This window comes from Thermobia domestica, chromosome 5, assembly GCF_964235325.1.
Source record: "Thermobia domestica chromosome 5, izTheDome1.hap1.1, whole genome shotgun sequence".
Lineage (NCBI taxonomy): Eukaryota > Metazoa > Arthropoda > Insecta > Zygentoma > Lepismatidae > Thermobia > Thermobia domestica.
In genome coordinates, this window is record NC_137458.1 from 311,577,914 (window position 1) to 311,600,285 (window position 22,372).

General features: G+C 37.2%; 1 protein-coding gene across 1 annotated transcript in view; it reads left to right on the top strand.

The window, feature by feature from the left end:
* The window catches only part of LOC145686785 (dipeptidyl peptidase 1-like), a 57,005-nt gene extending 44,555 nt beyond the window's left edge, over positions 1-12,450 (top strand). The window contains exons 8-9 of the mRNA XM_081760442.1: positions 2,632-2,786; positions 12,170-12,450. Coding sequence (XP_081616568.1) covers positions 2,632-2,786; positions 12,170-12,352 — 338 coding nt within the window. The 3' untranslated portion in view covers positions 12,353-12,450. The remainder of the gene's footprint in view (positions 1-2,631; positions 2,787-12,169) is intronic.
* The last annotated feature ends 9,922 nt before the right edge of the window (positions 12,451-22,372 follow it).

Sequence of the window (22,372 nt, forward strand, 5' to 3'; positions counted from 1 at the left end):
TCAGGCCGTCAGTCAAAGAGTAGTGCTCTCAAACGGGTCGGGTCAGGTCAGAGCAGCTCAAATCACTTGTCGGGTCAAGTCAGAGCTACTATTACGGTCGGGTTGAACCTTGACCCGACCCGTTGAGAGCACTATCCCAGAGGTTCACTCATCCTCTGAAAATGAGTGCCGACGAAAACCGGAATCAAACCAGTCGAGAAGGTTACTCAAAGCGGCTGGGAATAGCGACACACTAACCCCGTGCACCCCACAGAAAGCCGCTTAGCTGGCCCTGGTCCTAACAGGTTGTTGCGCCGTATGTTCATTTTATTTACACTAATGTTACTGAGGAATCTAGTAGATACTTACAAATTTACTAGCACAACCGGAAGTATGATTGCTCATCGGATTGTGTCCCAAACTCTCCCCACGGGTACCTTGCTGGTCGCGCCAACAAAACACCTGAATGTGTTAATGGGTGCATTATTGGCGCGACCAGCATGGGAAGATTGATCATCAGATGCTCTCCCGAACATTCCTTATTTACTTTGACTTGATTACGGTATCCATTTTTCAGATTATTTCCAAATATACATTATGTTATATAAAAAAATCATGGAGACGAGTGTGCCCTAATCCCCTATCCACATACGCCACTGATTGCATCTGAAAATATTAAATCTTTGAGTTTTACGTCCCACGGTTATGCCAGTTAGGCTAAAGGAGACGGTGATGATGAGTAATGAATGAAATGGTGGAATGAAGAAAGTGGGAGGAAACGGGAGTGCCCCGAGAAAACCCACGCACACGGTATTTGTCCACCACAAAGTTCACTTGGCAGGGGCCTGATTGAATTTGAGTCAGATATATCTATGCTTCATTCATTCAAAGAAGTTGCAAACACATTTCACATTACATGGAGAAGTTCACTCAATTCTCCCATAAAAATCACAAAAACAAGTAAAATGAGTCAATAATCTATCTTTCCTGCCCGGACGGTACTTCAAAGGCAAGAAACAACAATTGGCTTTCTCTCACATAACAATCAAAGGATTCCGAAACTGAACAATGAATACATGAATACCGAGTACGTTGATAAAAATAAAAAAATATCTGAGCACCTACCTGTTTTAGTTAACTCTCCAGGACCTTTCAAATCCTTAGTAGCTAAAACTGCGTGGCACCCTTTCTGAATTGCTGAAACAAAATGGCTTTGGCGGGGAAAATATTTCTTCTACATCGTGCAGCGAGCTGTTGGTCGTTTTGCAAAACAGAGTGAAGCGTTACCAAGAAGTACCGTTCGAACACAACGTACGAATGATTTTCTATAACGTTTTCTTTCTGCATGTACTTAAAAGTACCGACAGTAAATAAAGGGATATATACCGCTTCGTTTGTTACTAAAATGTATGATCCGATGAGTCCTCTTTTCCCTTTTTATGACAACAGACTGTTTATGTATGGTTTACACCAAAGAAGATCATGCTTTAAACTGTTTCTTCCCTACCGCAAAACATGGTGGCGGGTCTGCAATACTGTGGGCCACAATTCTTTATATTCCTTGCGTCCTGTGATTAAACTCACAAGATGCAACACTACCAGTGATATGGGGACATTGTATGTAACCAGATACATCTTACGGTAAAGACTTTCCCTGTCAATGGCGCAATTTGACTAGATAACAATTCATCAGTTCATACTTCTGGTTTTATGAGCATCAGGACGAACTACAACACCTTCTCTTTCCCGTCTAATCCCGAGATCTCCACGTTATTGAACAACTGGGATCAGTTCTGGAATTCAGAATCCCTCTCTTGTCCGCTTAATCCCAAGATAAAACATTATTGAACAAGTGTAATCAGTTCTAGAGCTCAGAATCCTTCTTTTATCCGCCTAATCCCCAGACAAAAATATTGTTGAACAACTACTATAAGTTCAGAATCCTCCCTGTTCCCACACAATTTCCAAATCTCAATACTATTGAACAGCTGGAATCAGTTCCAGAGCTCAGAATCCTTCTCCAGCACGCCTAATCCCCCAGGCATAAACATTATTTAGAAAGCTGGGATCAGTTCTAGAGCTCAGAATCCTCCTCTTACCTGCCTAATCCCCATACTTCAACTTTATTGAATACCTGGAATCAGTTCTAAATCTCAGAATCCGGACCAAATAATATCCTCTTCCATCCGCACTGCTGGAACTGAGTGCTGCAGTGCGTAAGGTATTCTAGAAACGATTCGTGACAGTCTATTTCCAATATATATGCCTCCATTTTACGGAGAATCAGATCTGTACTATAGACTAATGGTAGTTCCACGCTGTATTTGTATATAATCACAAAAAAATATGCAATGTAAGCGTAAGAATTCTTTATATTTACCAACGAGAGGGTACAATTTAGAAAAAATGAAAGGTTAAAAGTTGCACAAGCTCAGACATTTAGCATCACTGAGGAAAAAGTGGATATATTCTGTATTAATGTACTTAATTCATCGAATTTATTTAATTTATAAACATAATTATAGAGAATACAACTATGGAATAATATATTTTTAAATTCTTTGTTCGTCAAAAAGAATTCAATGAAGCAATATAAATGTAGATTTGTTATAACGAAGAGACATACTAATTACAAACATTCTTCAACTACAGGATACTATGGTGGATGTAACGAAGAGTTGATGATGATAAATCTAGTTGAAAAGGGACCTCTGGCAGTTTCTTTTGAAGTTTACAGCGATTTCCAACAATACGAAGGTGGAATTTATCATCATACTGGCCTTCAAAGTCGATTTAATCCATTTGTGGTGAGTATTTGTTTATAAATCTCTCTCTTTTTAATAGATTCGCTACAAGGAAATATTTACTAAATATTCAATTGGTGACCGAATGTTCGAGTAACAAGCATGCCAATTTGTGTATACAAGGGTATTATTTTTGTGTGTATGAGACAAAAATTTACCTTAACCTCTCATATATATTTTTAACGTACAGAGAGGTGCAAAAGTTTGAAACAGAAAAAGGATGGTTGAATTAATCTTACCTGAAGGCAATGTGTTGTTAATCGAGATTTTTTTTTTTTTTTTTTTTTTGGAGAAGCATTTTCAAATAACTACTGTCACTTAACGTGATAAAAATGTCCTCTGCTATGAGACAAGATAGTTATGAGCTTTTCCCAATCCACGTGTAACCGAGGAAGAAAGTCAGATTGAATATCATCACACACAGAGGCATTATTTAGGAAGTGCAGAAGGGAGGAATTGTTCCTCCCAAGAGTTTGAGGAATACATATACTTTAATCGATTGTCTACTAATATAATAGTACAAAACGAGAAAGTCTTATATCGGTGGTGCTCTTGTCATCTCAAGCGAAGTTTGCAATGACGCCCCTGATCTAGTGAATCGTTGCAGAGATGAACGACCCGGAGTTTCCATCAAATGGAGGTGGTTTATATTGTGGAACTCAAAGGCAGAAGTCGAACGATGTGAGATCAGGGAAACATGATGATCACTCAGATGGTCCCCGACGACCTATCTACGTTCTAGGAAATTACATTTCCATTTACTGCCGTCTTGCGTTGGCGTGTAAGGTAAAAAAAAAATTAAAATAAAATAAAATTTTTCTTTGCTATTCGTTTTCTATTTATCCGGTATCGTTTTATGTCTAATTGAAACTTTATTCCTAATCGATATTCTTTATCTCACACTCTTACGAGTCTGCCATTTTTACCTTACAACAAAAAAGAAAGAAATTCCAAAAGAAATAATTCGTCCGCTCGCTGTTGTCTAGGTAACAGGTTCAAAAATACGATTGAGTTAAAAAATAACAAGTCAAAAGATTTACGGAGAATAACTTGATTTATTAAGCTTAATATTTCTCTAATTTAGGTAAGGTGAGTGACTAGAAATCTGAGATTCAAAGGACGTTAATTCGCCCTTGTAAAATTAATCTTTAATATTTTGCTCGACTTCCCAAAAACTCATCATGAGAGTTCAAGGAGCACAAACTCTAATTTAAATATCACTAAAACATAAAAATAAAAAACTTCTCTAATAATTGTTTGGGAACTGCGGTAATATGGAAACTAGTACTCTCTCTACTCTAGGTCCATATTCCTTACTTTCAAAGACTGCTTAACTTCAATTAGTAACAGTCCGGCCTACACCTGATTTGGACTCTCAACACTCTGAGAAATCCAGAAAAAGGAAACTAGCTAAAATCTTAAGGATAGGTAACTTAGGGAATTAGGAGTAGCAGCCGTCACTCATGGCCCAGCTATATTACGTCTTCCATTCAAGACTAACGTCTTCCATTCAAGACTCTAGGTTAAAAGGTGAACACACACTCTAATACTTTCAAACACGAAAGTCGCAGTGTGAAAACAAAAACACCAGTCAAGTCTCATTATTGCATGACTGTACAGGGAAACGAAACCAAATCGCAACTTGGATTCTACTTTAAATGGGAAAAACCTCCAGCACCTGGAGAGTTTCAAAACCTAAGTGCCCTGGGTTCACTCTCTCCCTAGGGTCACCCCAAGAGCAAATTACTTTTCACTCCTTCTAACCTTTAACTAGAGCCCAGTTAAGTCATTAATCTGACGTAGAGCTCAAAAATCCTACTTCATTCTTTAATTCCTATTCCTAACTCTGGAATTCACCTAAGTTACGGCCAGAGACCAATTTCTCTAGCGGGACTGGAAGCCACGGACTAACATATCCACTGGACAACCAGTAACTAATCTAAAGGACAAAACTCCCAGGAAAAAGCTCTCTTGCTAATTCCCTTCGGACTGAACAGCCACCAGCATAGCCCTCTACTCTTCAGGCCTCCTTAGCTGAAACAGCGAAAGCCATAAAAAAATTCCGCCTTTTTATATGTTTTGCCGGGGACAGAAAAAATGAAGAAAAAATTTAAGTATTAACGGTTCTAGAAACTTCCACAGCAGTGGAAAAATACTGAAAAAGTATGAAAGAAAAGTGAAATCTTCAAAAAACTAGCCTCTCTACCAGGTCTATAATCAAGTGGGAGCGAGAGTAATACACGATCTAACTAACTGAATCTTAATCTTAAAAGAAAATTTGGCTTATATAAATGATTGGGATAATGCACTAATTGATATTTACATACATTTACATATATTAAACATAGTAAAATTATATATTATGCTATACTTATTAAATAGATAAAACCCAGGTAAATGCATTAGATAAATACGTGTCAGGCCTGACTTATTATTAATACACACATCTTAATTATATATATATAGATTTAATATTAAAATATATAAATGAAATATCAAAGCAAGGTAACGAAGTGCCCCTTGCAGTAATGACGCCCCTGATCTAGTGAATCGTTTAAGTCAGAGATGAACGACCCGGAGTTTCCATCAAATGGAGGTGGTTTATATTGTGGAACTCAAAGGCAGAAGTCGAACGATGTGAGATCAGGGAAACATGATGATCACTCAGATGGTCCCCGACGACCTATCTACGTTCTAGGAAATTACATTTCCATTTACTGCCGTCTTGCGTTGGCGTAGGAGATAGGGGAGACATCTTGCTGGAAGAGTCTGGAAAATTACCCATTTTGGCATCACAGACTGGTCAAACAGCTGCTGACACTCTGCACTATTGAGTATACAGTGGTCGAATGAGCCATGTCTCCATATTTTATACCATAAGAGGAGTTTTCCATCAGGTAAGATTTAATGCTACCACCGTTTCTTTGAGCTTTTCCTAGTATTAATCGATAAACCGCATGACCCCCTTCCATTTCTTTTATAAGGTAGTTAGATCCAAGATCGCGGAATTGCGTTTCACATTAAAATTCTGTATTTATCATTGTTATTTGTATGTATGTAGGTTGCAAAAAATACCACCACCTAACCGGGAAGTGATTCCTTATAACAAATGAAAGAAAAAGTTCTAATGAAATTGGATTTAAAAAAAAAACGCCTCCTTTTAGAATTATAAACTGTCGATTGTCCTTTGGAATTTCGTCGGCAATGTTGCCCCACTTGGTACAATTGTATCAAATTCATCCCTTTTTGTCATTCATCGGCCCGTTGATACCATGCTGGCATTTTCAGCCCCTTTTGTGAAAAAGTTGATACAAATCTGTCCAATTCAGCACTATTTAACAAACATTACATTTTGTTAGCCTCCTTCGCTCATGAAATAAGCGAGAATAAGGTACAATAACTTATATTTGAAGATTTTATTATAATGTATTTTTTACACACGAACTCGGAGATGATTGATTTGTTCCTCGTTTAATGTATGTTTTCATATATGGCCATAATACCGTTTTGGTTTTGTTGGTCATTTTGAAATAGAGGTGCGTTCGGTTTGCTAGCAATACTGTACATACTGAAGATGATAATTGTTTCCCCTTTTTAATTTGAGACCTCTGTTATACTTCCTCCGTGAGAATTTTTTTTTACCTACTTCCACGGTTGTTCGGAGTCCTCCTATTTGGATCTTTATGAAAAGTAATTTTCAAAAAGAGCACTTTCTTGATTTGGACTCTTGGAAAGGTGGGGGCTGGGGGAGAATGATCTGGAACTTTGCCTCTTAGATACGTGTTATGCAGTCATATGTTACACTGGTATAAAACAATGAATTCAGCCCTTTTTGTTTCAATTTGGTACTATTTTTCAGCCCACTCCAGAGCTAGGACTGTGGCAACACTGTTTGTCGGTCAGTGCTTCTAATCTGTATGTATCCAATAATATTTGTAATGGTGAAATGATGAAGAATGCGCCATCATTATTTTTCTTCTTGATAGTAACATGAAAAAGTAAACGTGATTTAACTAGGATTAGGACCTCACGAGCTGTAAATGCGTCTGACGAAGCGTCCTGACTTATGGAATTAGTCAGCCTTCTATGATAATTCTTTCGATCTCGTGTCTTTCAGTGGAAAACTTGGGTTCCGTGGTTTTTGACATACAGGCAGTGTGTGTTTCTTTGCAAAACAATTTTGTCTTGAAGGCGTTTCAGCAAATCCTGTCCGTATAAGAGAACGAAAACATCATATTCCAAAATTCTGAAATAATGGGCAGAAAGTAATATTTCCAATGTTGAATTTGATCAGTGAGATATATGTTAGCTTGACGATTGTACGTATTTGAAAATCCCTCTAATGTTAGTGAAGAATGGTATGAGTTAAGAATTTGGAGGTAAATCTTTCTTGAACCATAAGAAAGTGAAGATCCGGTATCCAACATCACTAGCAAAATGTCTATGTGCAATCGGATATTAAAGTTCAGAAGATATAACGTCGTTGGCTTCCCGCGCTTGGGCCTGCTCGTCACTGGGGGTGTGATAAGAGGATAGCCAATCACCACCCACCAATCACCGCGCTCAGCAAGACAGGAGTAACCAAGCTGGCAACTCCGTATTAACGTCACTACCACTTTTCGCGGGAAGCTAACGACGTTATACCTTTCATGCTATAGTAAGTAATTAGTTTCCTTCAGTATTTAATATTGTATATTCCTGTCAGTTATTTAGTGTGATATCTCTAGCAAATAAATTATGAATTTCGTAATTGTATTCCTTCTGTTAATGGATAATACTGTATTGGCTGGTTTTTCTTCCGTGTTCTGCCTACTAGATTGTTGTTTGCGTTTCCTGTTTGGTGGCCCGGAGAAGTGGTAGGTTGTCCTGTGAACCTTTTATTAGTTTTCCAATTTATTTATTTTGATAACATTTGTTGACTCCGCGGCCTTTCTTATAACACATGAGCCATATTTAGAGTTGCCATTCGTCCCGGAAAATTTGGGACCGTCACGGAATCGAGATCTGCGTCCCGGGGTCCCGAAAATATTTCTTGGGACGCTTAAATGTCCCGGACTTCAGTGAAGAAGAAAAGACGGGAATATTAGAGTTAGCTTTTTTCACAGGATTAGGTATATAATTATTCTCTTTAACTTCTGAGTATGGTAATTCAAAAGTTGAAAAAGAAAAGCTTGAATATATAAAACATGGATTTAATAAAATTCATGATTTAACTATTTTGACATTGAACGAAGCATTCGTTTCATTGGGCCAGGGACAAGAGGTTCTACTGCTCAATATTTTTTGTCATCTTTAGAAGTCTATTTCAATCTGCATCTTGCTTCTGAAATATTTATTAATCAATAACCCCGACCGATATTTTTGGTAATTTTCCGCTGGTCATTCAAGAAGAAAAATGTATTCTTTTAATTAATAAAACTGAACAGACAACAATGGGAAAATGTTGGAGTATTTTTTTTAAATAGATGTTTATGAAGGGGATAAATCATCTGCTTACGTTTGCTTAACTAGGGAGGAGAAAGTTTACTAGGGAGAAAAATGTGATTATATACACTGAGAAAAAAAATTGTATGTGGCGTACGTAAAACTGTGTTACGTTTGTAAATCCTGTAGTATTTGGACTGTCTTCACTACAGCGAAATTAAACTACCACTAATTTTTAGAGTTTTTCTGTAATATCTTCAAAAGAAATCAAACTATTCGAAAAACAGAAACGTAGTGAATTACACAATACTATTTTGCATGTGATACCTTTACCACAATTCACCTATCTGCCTTCCGTATGCCGCTATTTATGGAACCCGCAAAAAATACTAAATCTGTCTACAGTTGATAATCGAAAGCAGATAGTGGAGTTGTGATAACAGTGTCACATGCAAAATCGTATTGTCTAGTTCACTACGTTTCTGCTTTTCGGATATTTTTTTATTTGTTTTAAAGATGTTACAGAAAAAACTCTAAAATTAGCGGTAATTTAATTTCGCTGTAGTAAAGACCCTTAACGTACAGCAAACAGCAAACAAACTTGTTTAACTGAAATCGCATGTTTTATAATACTTTCTGTATAAGTATTCCCTCTATACCTCTATACTTTCCGTATGAAACAATAGTATATAGGCGGTCAGGATCTCACATACAAATGGGCATATATTGCCATTTGGTCGACAATTCAGGGTTAAGTTCCTTTATTGAATCTAGTAATATAAGAATACCGTTGTAGACGTAAGCATCAGTAACTTTATTTTAGATTTTGGTTGAGGGAGGGATAAAAGTGGATCTGAAAAGGTAGGGAGAAGCATGACGTCACGCTGAACCCCATGCATATCTTTACTCATTGTAATAAAAAGTGGGGGACGCCATAGATATTTTTGGAAGTGGGTAACGGCGTCCCTCCGCGTTCCCCCTCACTTTTACCCCTGGGTTGAGGAGAGCAAGACTTTCCACCTATATAACTGGGTTTGCACCTTTTCTTTATGGTATATTCTTATAATATAAATGTACCGGGTGTTCAGAAAGTAATTGTGCAGTGCCATGTTGTATAACGTCTTCAAGAACATGCAGAAACGTGTGTAATTGTGTCTTCAAGTGCAAGAGGATCACTTTCAGCATCTCCTATAACTTCCATGACATTAAAGTTTATCTTCGAGTTAATTTCAGTTGTTTAAAGTGGTTTATGGAAAATAAAATACGGCAGTTATGATCTGCATAGTTACTTTCTGAACATCCTGTATATGTTTCAAACTCATGAGGAGGAAATTGTTTTGCTGTGATCCACTAAATGACGCTCCTGGTTGAAACATAAGTATTTGAAAAATCAATTAACCATATTATCATCATAGCTACTTCTACGCGATCATAGATAAGCTTAAAATATTTATGAAAATCTTACACAGGTAGAAATAAAATAAAATTCTAATTCTCGAAGTGGATATGATTAAAGCAACCAGTTTCTTAAACCCAAAAACTGTTATAATGAAAAAATTATGGAAGTCAGGGTAAAAGCAATTAGATTTCCACGTTTCTTGGCATGACATCAGGGGTGTAGCCAGCAGGTTTGTGTAGGGGGGCCCGACGTTTTTGAGGGAGGGCCAGCTACAATGTACAAAGCAAAAAAATGTGTTTCTGCTAGTCTGTAAAACTAAAAACACTATTTTAGCTTCTTCATCATCATCTTCTTCTTCTTCTTCTTCTTCTTATTATTATTATTATTATTATTATTATTATTATTATTATTATTATTATTATTATTATTATTATTATTATCATTATTATTATTAATATCCATAAATTATATTCAAGATAATTTTTATTATGCTTAATCAAGAACTACTGCCCGGGACAAAACGCTATACTTTTGTGCATAACTATAAAGGTAACCAAGAAAGTTCTGTCACTTTTCGTGGAGGTCTGTGTTCAGTTGGACCTCACATCGTGAGTTGAATGCGAGTGGAGATAAGGCGAACGTCAGTTGTTGTTGTGGGTATATCCAACATGCTACCTTGTTGTGGCAATTCAGACACACCGTGAACTTGCGTAAAGACAGAGGGAACATGGGACATCGACAGAGCGTCATAAGAGCATGTATGTTGAACGAGTTCAAATGGAGGTCAAACACCGCTGTAGCGGAACAGAAGATATGCCAGGACTTTGGTGAGGGTGTAGTGATGACGCGGACATTGCAGCGATGGTTTAACAAGTTTAAGGACGATGACAAAACCCCGAAAACACCACGTGCCAGAAGACCAACACATGTACAAATAGGAACTGGGACTACAATTCTGTGTGTGGAGAAACCATTGGGAAGCACATCCATCAACTTTTGAAGCACTACAAGTTGGGTCGATGGGTCTCTCATATTTTGACTCCGGTCCAGAAGGCAACGCGGCAGTCGCCTGTGTTTATTTACTGTTTCGGAGCCATTTCTAGACAGGGCGTTGACATGTGATAAAAAGTGTGTTCTATACGAAGCTCCACGGCGCCGTCATCATTGGTTAGCATCCCATGAACCGATTTCAAAACAGCCGAAACCAGCACTGTACCAGAAGAAGGTCCTTCTGTGTGTTTGGTGCATCGTGCATCGGGAACTGCTACCAGCTGGTCAGAGTATCAAGGCAACTGTGTAATGTCAGCAGTTGAGCTGTGCTCAACAAAAACTCAAAACTCTGGAGCCATCACTTCTGAATTACAAATGGGTCCTCGTTTACGGGACAATGCTAAGTCCCACGTGGCTAGGATGACTCAGGACACAATTTTTCGCCTTGGATGGGAAACAATATTGCAACCACTATATTCCCCGGGTATTGCACGGTCCGATTATCATCTGTTCCATTCTTTGGACAATCACATTAGAGGACGCCAGTTCAAATCCCTAGTAAAAGTCCAAAATGCACCTGATACTTTCTTCGTTTCACGGCCCACCACGTTCTACCGCGATGGATTGCATGGCCTTACAGAACGTTTTCAGAAGGTCGTCGATGCTGATGGGGACTATTTTTGATCTTCCAGGTTAGGTGACATATCGATGTTCGAAGGTGGTGGGTGAAAAAGCAACAAAACTTTTCTTGGTTACCTTTATATTTAAATTTAAGACCTTGTATACAGAACCTATCTACACAAGATTGATTTTCTTTGAAATTTCTTTAAGGTTTCCTGACAAATATATTTATTTATTATTCGTGACTAAAAAAAATATTTTATTACAGTGGGTAGAAATAAAAGAGAGAGCGAATGAAATTCAAATTGAATAAAAGCATTGTTTCTCACTAAATTTTCCATCCTCTATGTCTTTTAAAACACTTGTTAAAGCATATAAAAATATACTATAGTTAAAAATCAGTTTAGTACCTTTGTTTTATGGCTGTATTTGTAGTACCTTGTTAAAACGTTTGTCTTCAAACCGTCAAATATAAATCGCAGTAAATTGTATAATCTGCTGTCACAAAAATTATCCTATTTTTGATCGGTATAAGGAAGATATACTATACTATTTTTTGATCGGTATGGAAAAACAATATTTCTCCATATTATTTTACCATAAATTATTAATTGTGAATAAACTTTGTTACTTTTAAATGAATGAAGCGAGATAATTTTACTATGATGTTTTAAAAGTTGGTCATTTGGGGGGGGCCAGGAAACCATTTAGGGGGGCCCGGCCCCGATGGGCCCCCCCTTGGCTACACCCCTGCATGACATAATATGAATCCATCATCGATTTTGGACATTTTGTTTTAGAAAAAGTTCTTATTAGCACTGAAATATGCAGTGTACCGCTTTCTATTTGCTCAATGTTTAATGAAAACTGTGTTAGATTAACAAACTTCTCATTGTATCTTTGGGTAGAACTAATGTGTATTCTATATTCTATATTTTGGTTTTCCCTTTAGATCGTAAATCATGCAGTACTTGCCGTTGGTTATGGCGTGGAACCCTCAACAGGTGAAAAGTTCTGGATTGTGAAGAACAGTTGGGGCGCTGACTGGGGTGAAAATGGTTATTTTAGAATCAGAAGAGGAACCAACGAATGTGGAATCGAGTCCATTGCTGTCGATATTACTCCAATTCCATAATTAATATTGTTTTGAATTTGTTCTGTGATAAACGGTATCAGTGTTCTGTGTAAGATATTGTTGTAATGTAATACTTTAAATAGAGTTGTTTCCAAATTTATTTTTTATTATTTTCACACCCCTATTTTAGAATATTTTCACCAGAAGCATATATAGTTTGGACAATTTATACGAGGTGCTGTCCAAAAATATCGAACTTTCTTTCCCGCGTAAACCAATGAACCGTGCAACACTTTCTTCAATGTAGCTGTACAGGGGACACCCATGCGCAGACTTGAATATTTCCCGCTCGCATAAAGCGTCAGTTTTTGGCAGTGGGCCAACTAGAGAAGACGTGTAATGAGCGATCGTCAGATTTCAGTTTTTTGTAAAATGACAGAAAAACTTGAGCAGCGATATTGCATCAAATTTTGCCAAAAGCATGGCGATACCAAAGCGCAAATCATTCAATGGCATCGGTACATTCAGTTTTGAACGAAATTTTGGGTATAAGGAGAGTGTCCGTGAAATCTGATTCAAGCTTTCATTTCCAAACACAACATTCCTGTGTGTTGTCAGGCTTCCTACTCACCCGACATGGCTCCATGTGACTTTTGGTTGTTTCCCAACCTGAAAATACCACTAAAATAGACTCGATTTGAGTCAAGAGAAGACATCTTGCGGAATGTGACGTCACGGTTGCTTGCCATTCCAAAAACTACGTACAAGAATTGTTTCCAACAATGGCGGGAGCGCTGAGAAAAGTGTATGCATTACCAAGGAGACTATTTTGAAGGGGATTTAGTGTTTCGGATTTCCAAATGAATAAATGTAATTTGGCTAACCAAAAGTTCGATACATTTTGAACATACATCGTATTTCGGTGTCTTGCTTTCACTGAGCTTCCAACCTAAAGTCACGTTCTATTGTATTTGGCTCTAAAACCAGGTAGTCGCAAAGGTAGCCTTTTGCATGGGATGGCATTAGTGTCCCAAATCTCAGGATGTATGAGTCGCAGCGGGCCAAGCCTAACGTTATTTGACAGATGATCGTTGAACCTAGCAGATGTGCCAAAAAGTGTTGGAATTTTTATAATCAGACGGAGCGTATTGCGCAGTGGAGACGAGACATTTTAAAATTTTATTTCTATGAAGGCGCAAATGTTGCACAGGACCGTGAAGAAATTTGTGCTGTTTATGTGCAAGATACGTTATCAAAGGCAGTAGCCAAAAGATGATTCTTTTGCTTTTGTGCTGGAAATTTCGATGGCTAAAATGCTTCTCTCCGTGGGCGACCAATCACAGCAAAAGTGGATGAAATTATGACAAAAGTCGACCAACACTGCCACGCCAGTATGCCATGATATGGCCAAGTAGTTAAATATCCATTCCCAAGCAGTGTTAAACAATTTGGACAACTGCAAATCTCTACTGAAACGTAATGAATTCGAGCCATTTCCGAAGGGGGTTTATCAAAAGTGATGGAAAGTGGATAACCTCCAGCAACAATGTGCGAAAACGATTATGGTCGAAGCGAGAAGTTCCACAGTTTGTGGGAAATCCCACATTGAATTCAGGGAGGTTATGCTATGGTTTTAATGGGATTGGAAGGGCATCGTGCATTGCAATCTAGTGCCGCCAGCCAGATCGAGACTCGGACGTTAAGGCTCGGTATACATTTGCGATTTTTTGACGCGGCGATATCGTCGCGGTGAGTTTCATTTCAATACACACTTGGCGGGAAAGTGACGCGCAGTCGGTGCTGAGCTTCTGAAGACAATGGAAGTGTATCAAAAGAAGCGTGTTGTTTTTGCATATTATGTATACAAATTATTAAAAACAAAAAAGAGAAGGTACCGGGTACATCCTTTCGTGAGTTCCCGTGCTTTGAAAAGCGCATTTAAATCAATCAAGATAATAAATATTATTGAGATCATGATGATAATAAATAAATGATGTTCGAAAACCACTTACCAAGTTCATTCTTCTCTTGCTCCGACTTCTCAGTAAAGTTTTCTTCCACTATCTCACACACTTTTATCCACGCTGCTCTTTTTTTTTTTTTATTTCGGTCATGATATTCTTCACAGGATAAGTCCCATAGTTCAGGAAAATTTCTAACAACGTCAATAAAAAGATCCGTATCAAGAATCTCAGAAGCCATCCTCGCTGTGGTAACAACTCGCGAAGTGTGTATCGGAACAATGCAACGTTGTTGCCGCTTCCTCGCAGACTGTCGAACGATATCGCAGCGAGTGGGTAGAAACCGCCGATCACTTTTCTTGTCGTCGCGAGCTCGCTGCGAGTTCGCGACGATTTCCGACGAGTGTGTATTGCTCCGTATAACGTAATGTTCTGCCTACTCGTACGATAAAATATCGTTTACGACTTCAACGACTTTTATCGCAAATGTGTAGCTGTCTAAAATTAACGCGAGTGCCCCTAGTAACTCGAAAGAAACCGTGAGAGCTGGTCAACAGCAAGCATGTCATATATCATGCTATCAACGCTAGATCACATACATCTTTAACGACACGACAAAAATTAAGAAAACATAACTGAGATATTTTGATCCATCCACCGTGTACTCGAACCTGCCACCGTCAGACTATCATTTGTTTCGTTCTCTGCAGAATTCTATGAATGCTGTTAAGTTACTTTCAAACTTCCAATTTCAGAACTTTATGTTTTAAGACACATATGGCATTAAATTCCCTAGCACAACTCATGTAATGTGTGTCCGCATCAATTTTCCATCCATGACTTACTAATTTTCAAGCATTAGTAGCAGTGTCCCATGTGTACACCACGTGAAGGAGTTTGGTTTGTATTGCGTGATATTTTCACAATATTAAAACCGAGAGAGGCGGTAGATTTCTACCACTTCCGGCTTTAGCAGAGAGATTAAAGTAGAGATAGAATATATTCTTAAGACGGTTAATTGATTGCAGATAACCACTTTTCGCTATCTTTACCGGTTTTGCTCTACAATAATCAATATAATACAGAAAATGATTGACTTCTGACACTTCCGGTTTCAATAGTGTTAAGAGAGAAGATGGTACTACCAGAATTGGTCACTTCCGGTATGCGGTACCTAATACAACTACCGTAAGTAGAATGTTTCCAGCAATAGAACACATGCAATATCTATATATCAATCAACTCGTTTTGACAAGATATCGGTACCGGAATCGATAACTTCCTCTCAACATCTTCCGGTATACGGTACCTGATACACTTTCTGGAGGTCCGGTACCGATCGCTTTCTTTCGTCAAGACGAGTTGATAGGTATATATGTTGCATGTGTCCAATTATTGGAAATACTCCAGCCCCGAAAACTGGATTAGGTATCGTGTACCGGAAGTGTGACTAATTTCGGTACCGATCAGTGTCTTTCATCAAGATAAGTTCATTGATATATTGTTGCATGTGTGTAATCGTTGGAAATTCCACACCACCACCCCGGAAAATATTATTCATTAAAAAATACTTTGTACTCTAACATTGTAACCAGACGACCACGGATATATTTCATCCATCGGTGGCCTTTTAAAAATTCATACAATTCACAAGTAACACATTTTTGGCCTAGAATAGGATGCTTAGGGCTTATTGGATCCAAATTAATACACAAAATCTGGTAAATACAATAGCATAAGTCAATGTTCACTTTTCAACATTCGTTAACATAATAACATAAAGTGAATTTATTTATTATTTTTTGAAAGAAAATTATATTTGCTCATGTATTTGTTAGATCGTAATGATAGTTTACGATTATTTGAGACTAAGAAAGCGAACATTTTGAAAATTAATATTGATTGCCATCTACAGGGATAAAATTAAAGGGTTGCAGGCACATGGCAAACTTTCATGTTGGCCTCTTTTTGCTATAGTGCTGCCAAAATGTCTTGAGCCGTGGCAAAAATGCGAACTAAAGCTCACACCTTTTACACACCCACGCGTTAGCCAATAAGGGTTTAGCTGTTGCTAAGAGAAAGTCTTAGCGAAACGGAGTGGAATTCTTTCAACCGATAGCAGCGCTTGGAACAGAACACTAGGTGTCAAGTCAATGTGGTATATCTTTAATTTCTATAACTGGCCATACGCGCCAACTATGTGGGTGCTCCGGAGCTCCAGTACCCACATAAATAATCTTGTGAGTGCGGCGAACCCACAAGATTTTTAGTTTGATATAATCAAAATAAAATAACTTTTTTTTTAACTTACCATTATCAAAAAATAGCAAGCAATTAAAACATGGAGATGGAAGTTAAAATTTCTAGCCTCTAAAACAATTGTTTGTTTGAAATGTGTTTGTGCAAAAGCAAACGAACAACACACTCCCCCTTCCCTTCCTTGCCTGTCTCTGGTCTAATCAAAGACAGTCCCCACAATAAAAAAAAATGGAAGTACATTGTGAATAGAATCGAGCATAGCCCTTTATGACAGTGTGCATAAACATTTTAACTAATAGGAAATCAATCAAAAAATATCGATAGTTCTACTCCCCTGAAAACATACGTAAGGGTCTATAACATGTCGTACAATTGATATGCACCGACATAAATTTTGGAAAGTTGGCGCCGTTGTAACTGACAGTTGACATCCTTACAAATTTTACAATAACTGAATTATTTTAGAATTCAGTAAATGTAATATGATATATTTCAAGATTAATGCTTTTATCGATACTGTATTTATAACATTTTTAATATCTTGATTTCTCTACGTCTAGCTTAATGAATTTATATAGCCGTATTACTTCTTCGAACTCCAGTTTCCTAACCAATCGAAAGAAATGCTAATTCTTTTAGTTTTGCTTGACCCTTGGTGGTCCACAGATAGCTTTCCTCACAGACTAAAATATACAGATCACAAACTCAGCGAAAAACTGGAAACTTGGCGACAGTAGCGCCTCTAACACGCGACGACGAAACTAACCAGTCGATCCGACGTCACCTGCGTAGAGATTTCGAAAGTAACTATCACTCTTTCGCTCCTTTAGTTGCAATTGGGAAACAGCTTTTTCTGTTGAAGTACTTCGCGGAACTTAGATATTTTCAAAATGAACTCTTTAAAAGAAAGAAAAATCTGTTTATATAAAAAAGTTGGAAAGGAATGTCCAGTCCAGAGACAGTACAAGAAAAAGTGAACATTAGCTTATCTGATCTTTCTGCACTACATCTGATGAGAAGCAGACGAAAACAATCTGTCGGTTACTATGACAACCCATGACGTCGCCTTCCAAGACCGATGGCAGCACCATCCACACACGACGACACTGATCCCGCCCACCAAGAGCGTTGATTGGTTCTTTCGCTGTGCAGACGGTCCAAAAAGATTTCAATATCGCATATAGGAAGTTGCTCGTCTGTATGTATTCTAGTCTGTGGCTTTCCTTATGATTGTTAAGCTTGGAAAATGAGTGCTTCGCGCTGAAAGTATGTTGCAGTAGTGATCAGGAATTTGAAATCTGTGCCAACTTACGGTTAATGAAATGAAGTGGATGTTTTAGCAGTGATGCCAACCAGTGGCAAAAATTCCATATTATGGGATTTTCTGACAATTTTTCGAAATGGGATAAAGGGAATTTTCACGAAAATTTCCAGGATTTATGGGATTTTTCATATAGCTATTCCATTGACGCCAACAAAATTGTCTATGGACGAGGAATAGACAAATGCGTCTTCAATAACTTTGAAATTAATGCTAATTATCAATTTTTGTTTCCATGAAATGCATGTTAGTGTTAAAGTAATTTATGCAGTGACTTATGAATCTCAAAAACACGTTTCAAGGAACAATAATTCTACTCCCAATCAGGATTAACGGGAAAAAATGAAATGAGAAACGTCAACTTCCAAATCGTTCAATACGAAATGACTGAAGAATGAAATTTATCTAGTTTTATAAGGCTCAGTAGAAGATATAGCAAAAAAAAAAAAAAAAGTATGATGGAAATATTTAACTTACAACAAAATGTACTTCTTTTCATCAGTATTTTTAATTTTCTCTTTCAATTAAGGAAAATACCTGTATCATCAACTGTTTGATAAATGTAGACGTTTGGAATTTTTTGATAATTCACTCATGTGTAGAAGAAAATAATTGCTATACACTAATTTCACTGTTCATGTTTTCTAAGTATAGAAAATTTTGTTATTAGTATAGCGTGGGAAATCCAAGAGCAAAATGGCAATTTCTGACTCTTGAGATGGGATTTTGCAACGTTTCAAGTTGGCATCACTGTGTTTCAGTGACTGAATCCCTTTTATGTTAACAACGCTTTCGTGACTATGTTCAGGTTAAGTGATGTAACGCCGGACCAATTTTAGGAAATTTACCGTGTCAATTGGAGAATTTATTTAAGTTTGTGAGAAAGAATGAGTGAAAGTTAGGTCAGGAGAATAGTAAAAGTTAAGAAAGTGGTTGTTTTCGATGTTGTAATCGGCACTGTATCTGGAGGCAGATGGGCTATTTCGAGAAGAGGTACACTTGTTTTACTATACGGATCCATAGATTGTAAAGTGTACAGAAAAATTTGAGCAAATATTTAATTTGCCCATTTCATGTCGAGAACAAAACCCAGCAACCCGTGCGGGATTCTAACCCGTTACTACTACTATTACTACTTCTACTACTACTATTACTACTACTACTACTACTCAACTATTACTACTACTACTACTACTACTACTCTACTACTACTCTACTACTACTAGCACTACTACTACTACTACTCTACTACTACTAGCACTACTACTACTACTACTCTACTACTACTACTACTCTACTACTACTACTATTACTACTACTACTCTACTACTACTAGCACTACTCTACTAATACTACTACTACTACTCTACTACTAGTACTACTACTCTACTACTCTACTATTACTACTACTCTACTACTACTACTACTACTACTACTACTACTACTACTACTACTACTACTTCTACTGCTACTTCTACTCCTACTCCTACTTATACTATGGATTCGTATAGTAATATACTGCACGCCTAATGTAGCGTAATCTAACGTAACTTATTATAATCCAATCAAATAGGGTGACCGAATGCAGTAGATTTTCGTACTTTTCTTGATTTTCAAATTGGTCCGGTGTTACAGCATTAATGCCCTATATCCTGTATATAATAAAAATTGTACTGGTTCACGGGTGAGCCTGTAGTGGTTTGGCTGAGCATTTGCCAGTCCACTCAGCCTGTAGTGGTATCATGAATTATATGATAATAGGTATGGTAGAAGGAAAAAGAGGGATGATCCAAAGAAGCTTCAATTGATGGGCGGTATTAAAAACAAAATTGGTACTTAAAGTCGAAGAGGTGAACTGAAGACTGTAGTGCATTGAAGCGCCTCAGTTATGGCAACGGATCTACCAATGATGGCAGAAAACCGATTATAATGATTATCTTTCTTTTTCACTTTTCTGGATCAACGTAATGTTTGCGAGGTAGTTCAACATGAATCGGAAACATAGACACTTCAAACACCGGAAAGAAATGAATGGAAGAGAAGGTAGGGAATTAAAGATGTAATAGTGAAGGAAAATCCTGCAAATTTTTCAGAGAAGAAAATAGCTTAGACTTATTTGATACAAAACAATCGAAAACTTATGCATTTTTGGCCATCATAAACAATAAACTAGCACGATACGCCATTTAATACTACATTTAGAATAGATAATTTACTTTTGGAAGGAAAATCTGCCAGAAAGAACGGGGTAGGGAAGACGAACGGAGTTTCTAGGTGACACCAAAAATGGCAACATATCAACGGATAAAGTAAAAAAAAATGTAGATAGAGGATTTAACCCTTCAAATATCACCCACTAACATTTAGTTAAGGCAAGAATCCTATTCTATCCATAGCTCATGAAGCACCCTTATAAATTAACCTACTGTCATATTTCTCCCCAAAAGATAAAAATAATAAGCAATACCATTTTCATACCTACTCAATAATTCTGAGGGTCAGTGTATCTCTTCCGGCTTGAATAAGGCCTTATGTCCGTTTATTCTTTGGAAAGAATCTCTAACCAAGAATTAATAGCCATAAAATAACAAGTCTGTTTATTCGCTGAACATGAACCTTGAAGTAAGGGTAAACAATAATAAAATAAGTTGTCTATTTATTCTCTGAAGACGGACTTATAACCAAGAATAAACAGACATAGGATAATATATCTGTTTATCTTCCAAAGAAGAACCTGTAGTGTAGCGTGCCTACTTTCCCTCTGAAGTGGAACCATTAACCAAGGATAAACAAACATAGGATAATACATCTCCTTATCTCCCAGAAAATGACCTCTAGTATAGCGTGTCTACTTTCCCTCTGAAGTGGAACCATTAACCAAGAATAAATAGACATAGGATAATACATCTGTTTATATTCCAGAAAATAACCTCTAGTTTAGCGTGCCTACTTTCCATCTGAAGTGGAACCATTAACCAAGGATAAACAGACATAGGATAATACATCCAGGGATGCGCACGAGACAAGATTTCTGGCTGTCTCGTCTCGAATATGTCCTGTAAAAGTGATATCTCGACTATTGGAAGAGCCGTGTCTCGACACGACTCGTGCGCATCCCTAACTACATCTGTTTATCTTCCAGAAAATAAGCTCTAGTATAGCGTGCCTACTTTCCCTCTGAAGTGGGACTATTAACCAAGGATAAATAGATATAACATAGCATGTCTGTTTCTCCTCTAATGAAGAATAAACAAACGTAGGATAATATTTATGTTTATCACCTGGAGAGAATAAATATAACTATTGTTCGTAGGATTCTTTATAAAATTTCCCTCGACTGATACAAAATTTTCCCTTTTCTTATCAAAGTTCCCCTAGTTTGTTGATTGTCTAATACCTATGTCTGAAGTTATGTGATAACATTAATTTATTAAAGGAAGCGCCAACCATATTTATTCTATTCATTGCTTTTTGCTTCTATTTTTTAAACAAACAAAAAAAAACTAATTACAGAGAATCAAGAATGGGAGACCGCGATCCTAGCTCGCGACTAGTACACTTTGTGGTGAACAAACACCATATGCATGGGTTTTTCTCGATGTTCTCCCGTTTCCTCTCACTTTCTTCATTCCTCCATTTTCATTCATTTCTAATCATGAGCGTCTCCTTTAGCCTAGCAGTCATAATCGTAAGACGTAAAACTTAAAGATTTCATTTCCAGTCAAGAATGGGTGCAATTTATGCTATTTTGAACACACATGCACAACATATTGCTATTGTATTGGTTAATTTCTTTTTTTAAAAAATAAGTATTTATATTGGTTAATCAGTGAGCGCAAAAATTTCCCTGGATTTTCAAGCTTTATCGAAAAATTCCCTTTTTATTCTCTTTTTGCTAAATTTATCCACGAAATTTCCCTCAAACTGCGAGCACTGCTTGTAACTAAGAATAAACAGACAGTATAGATGTCCGTTTGGCCTTGATTAAAATATCCACTTCAAACACCTTTTTTACACAAAATTTGAGCTTATAAATAAATCGACTATATAAACTATTTCTCCTTGTCGCACTAACCTTAAAAACTTTGCTGACGCAATTTACGTCATGACTCTTCATTGTTCTCGCCCCTGATTAAGTACCAAAAAATAATTTATGTGTTACTAATTGCCAGTGGCGTATATTTATAGGGGGGGTTCCGGGCTTAAGCCCCCCGAAATCTTACTTACTATAGTAAAGTATATGAAATATGTTGCAGAATTTTCACATTTTCAGGCAAAGGTCCCCCGCCCAAAAATTAACAAAGCCCCCCCCCCGAAACAAAATCGTAAATACACCACTGCTAATTGCAATCCCTTTATTTCACTTATTCTAGTATTTGTTAACTTTTCAGCTATCATTTGCAATTGATTTCCAAAGTGAGTTACTCATAAGTTGCTTAATAGACATTAAAAAATCTTTATTTGATTACTCAAGAAAATTGCAAAAAGAAATCGTGAGTCATGAAATGTATTTGAACAGAGCAGTAAAGAGCGCCTATT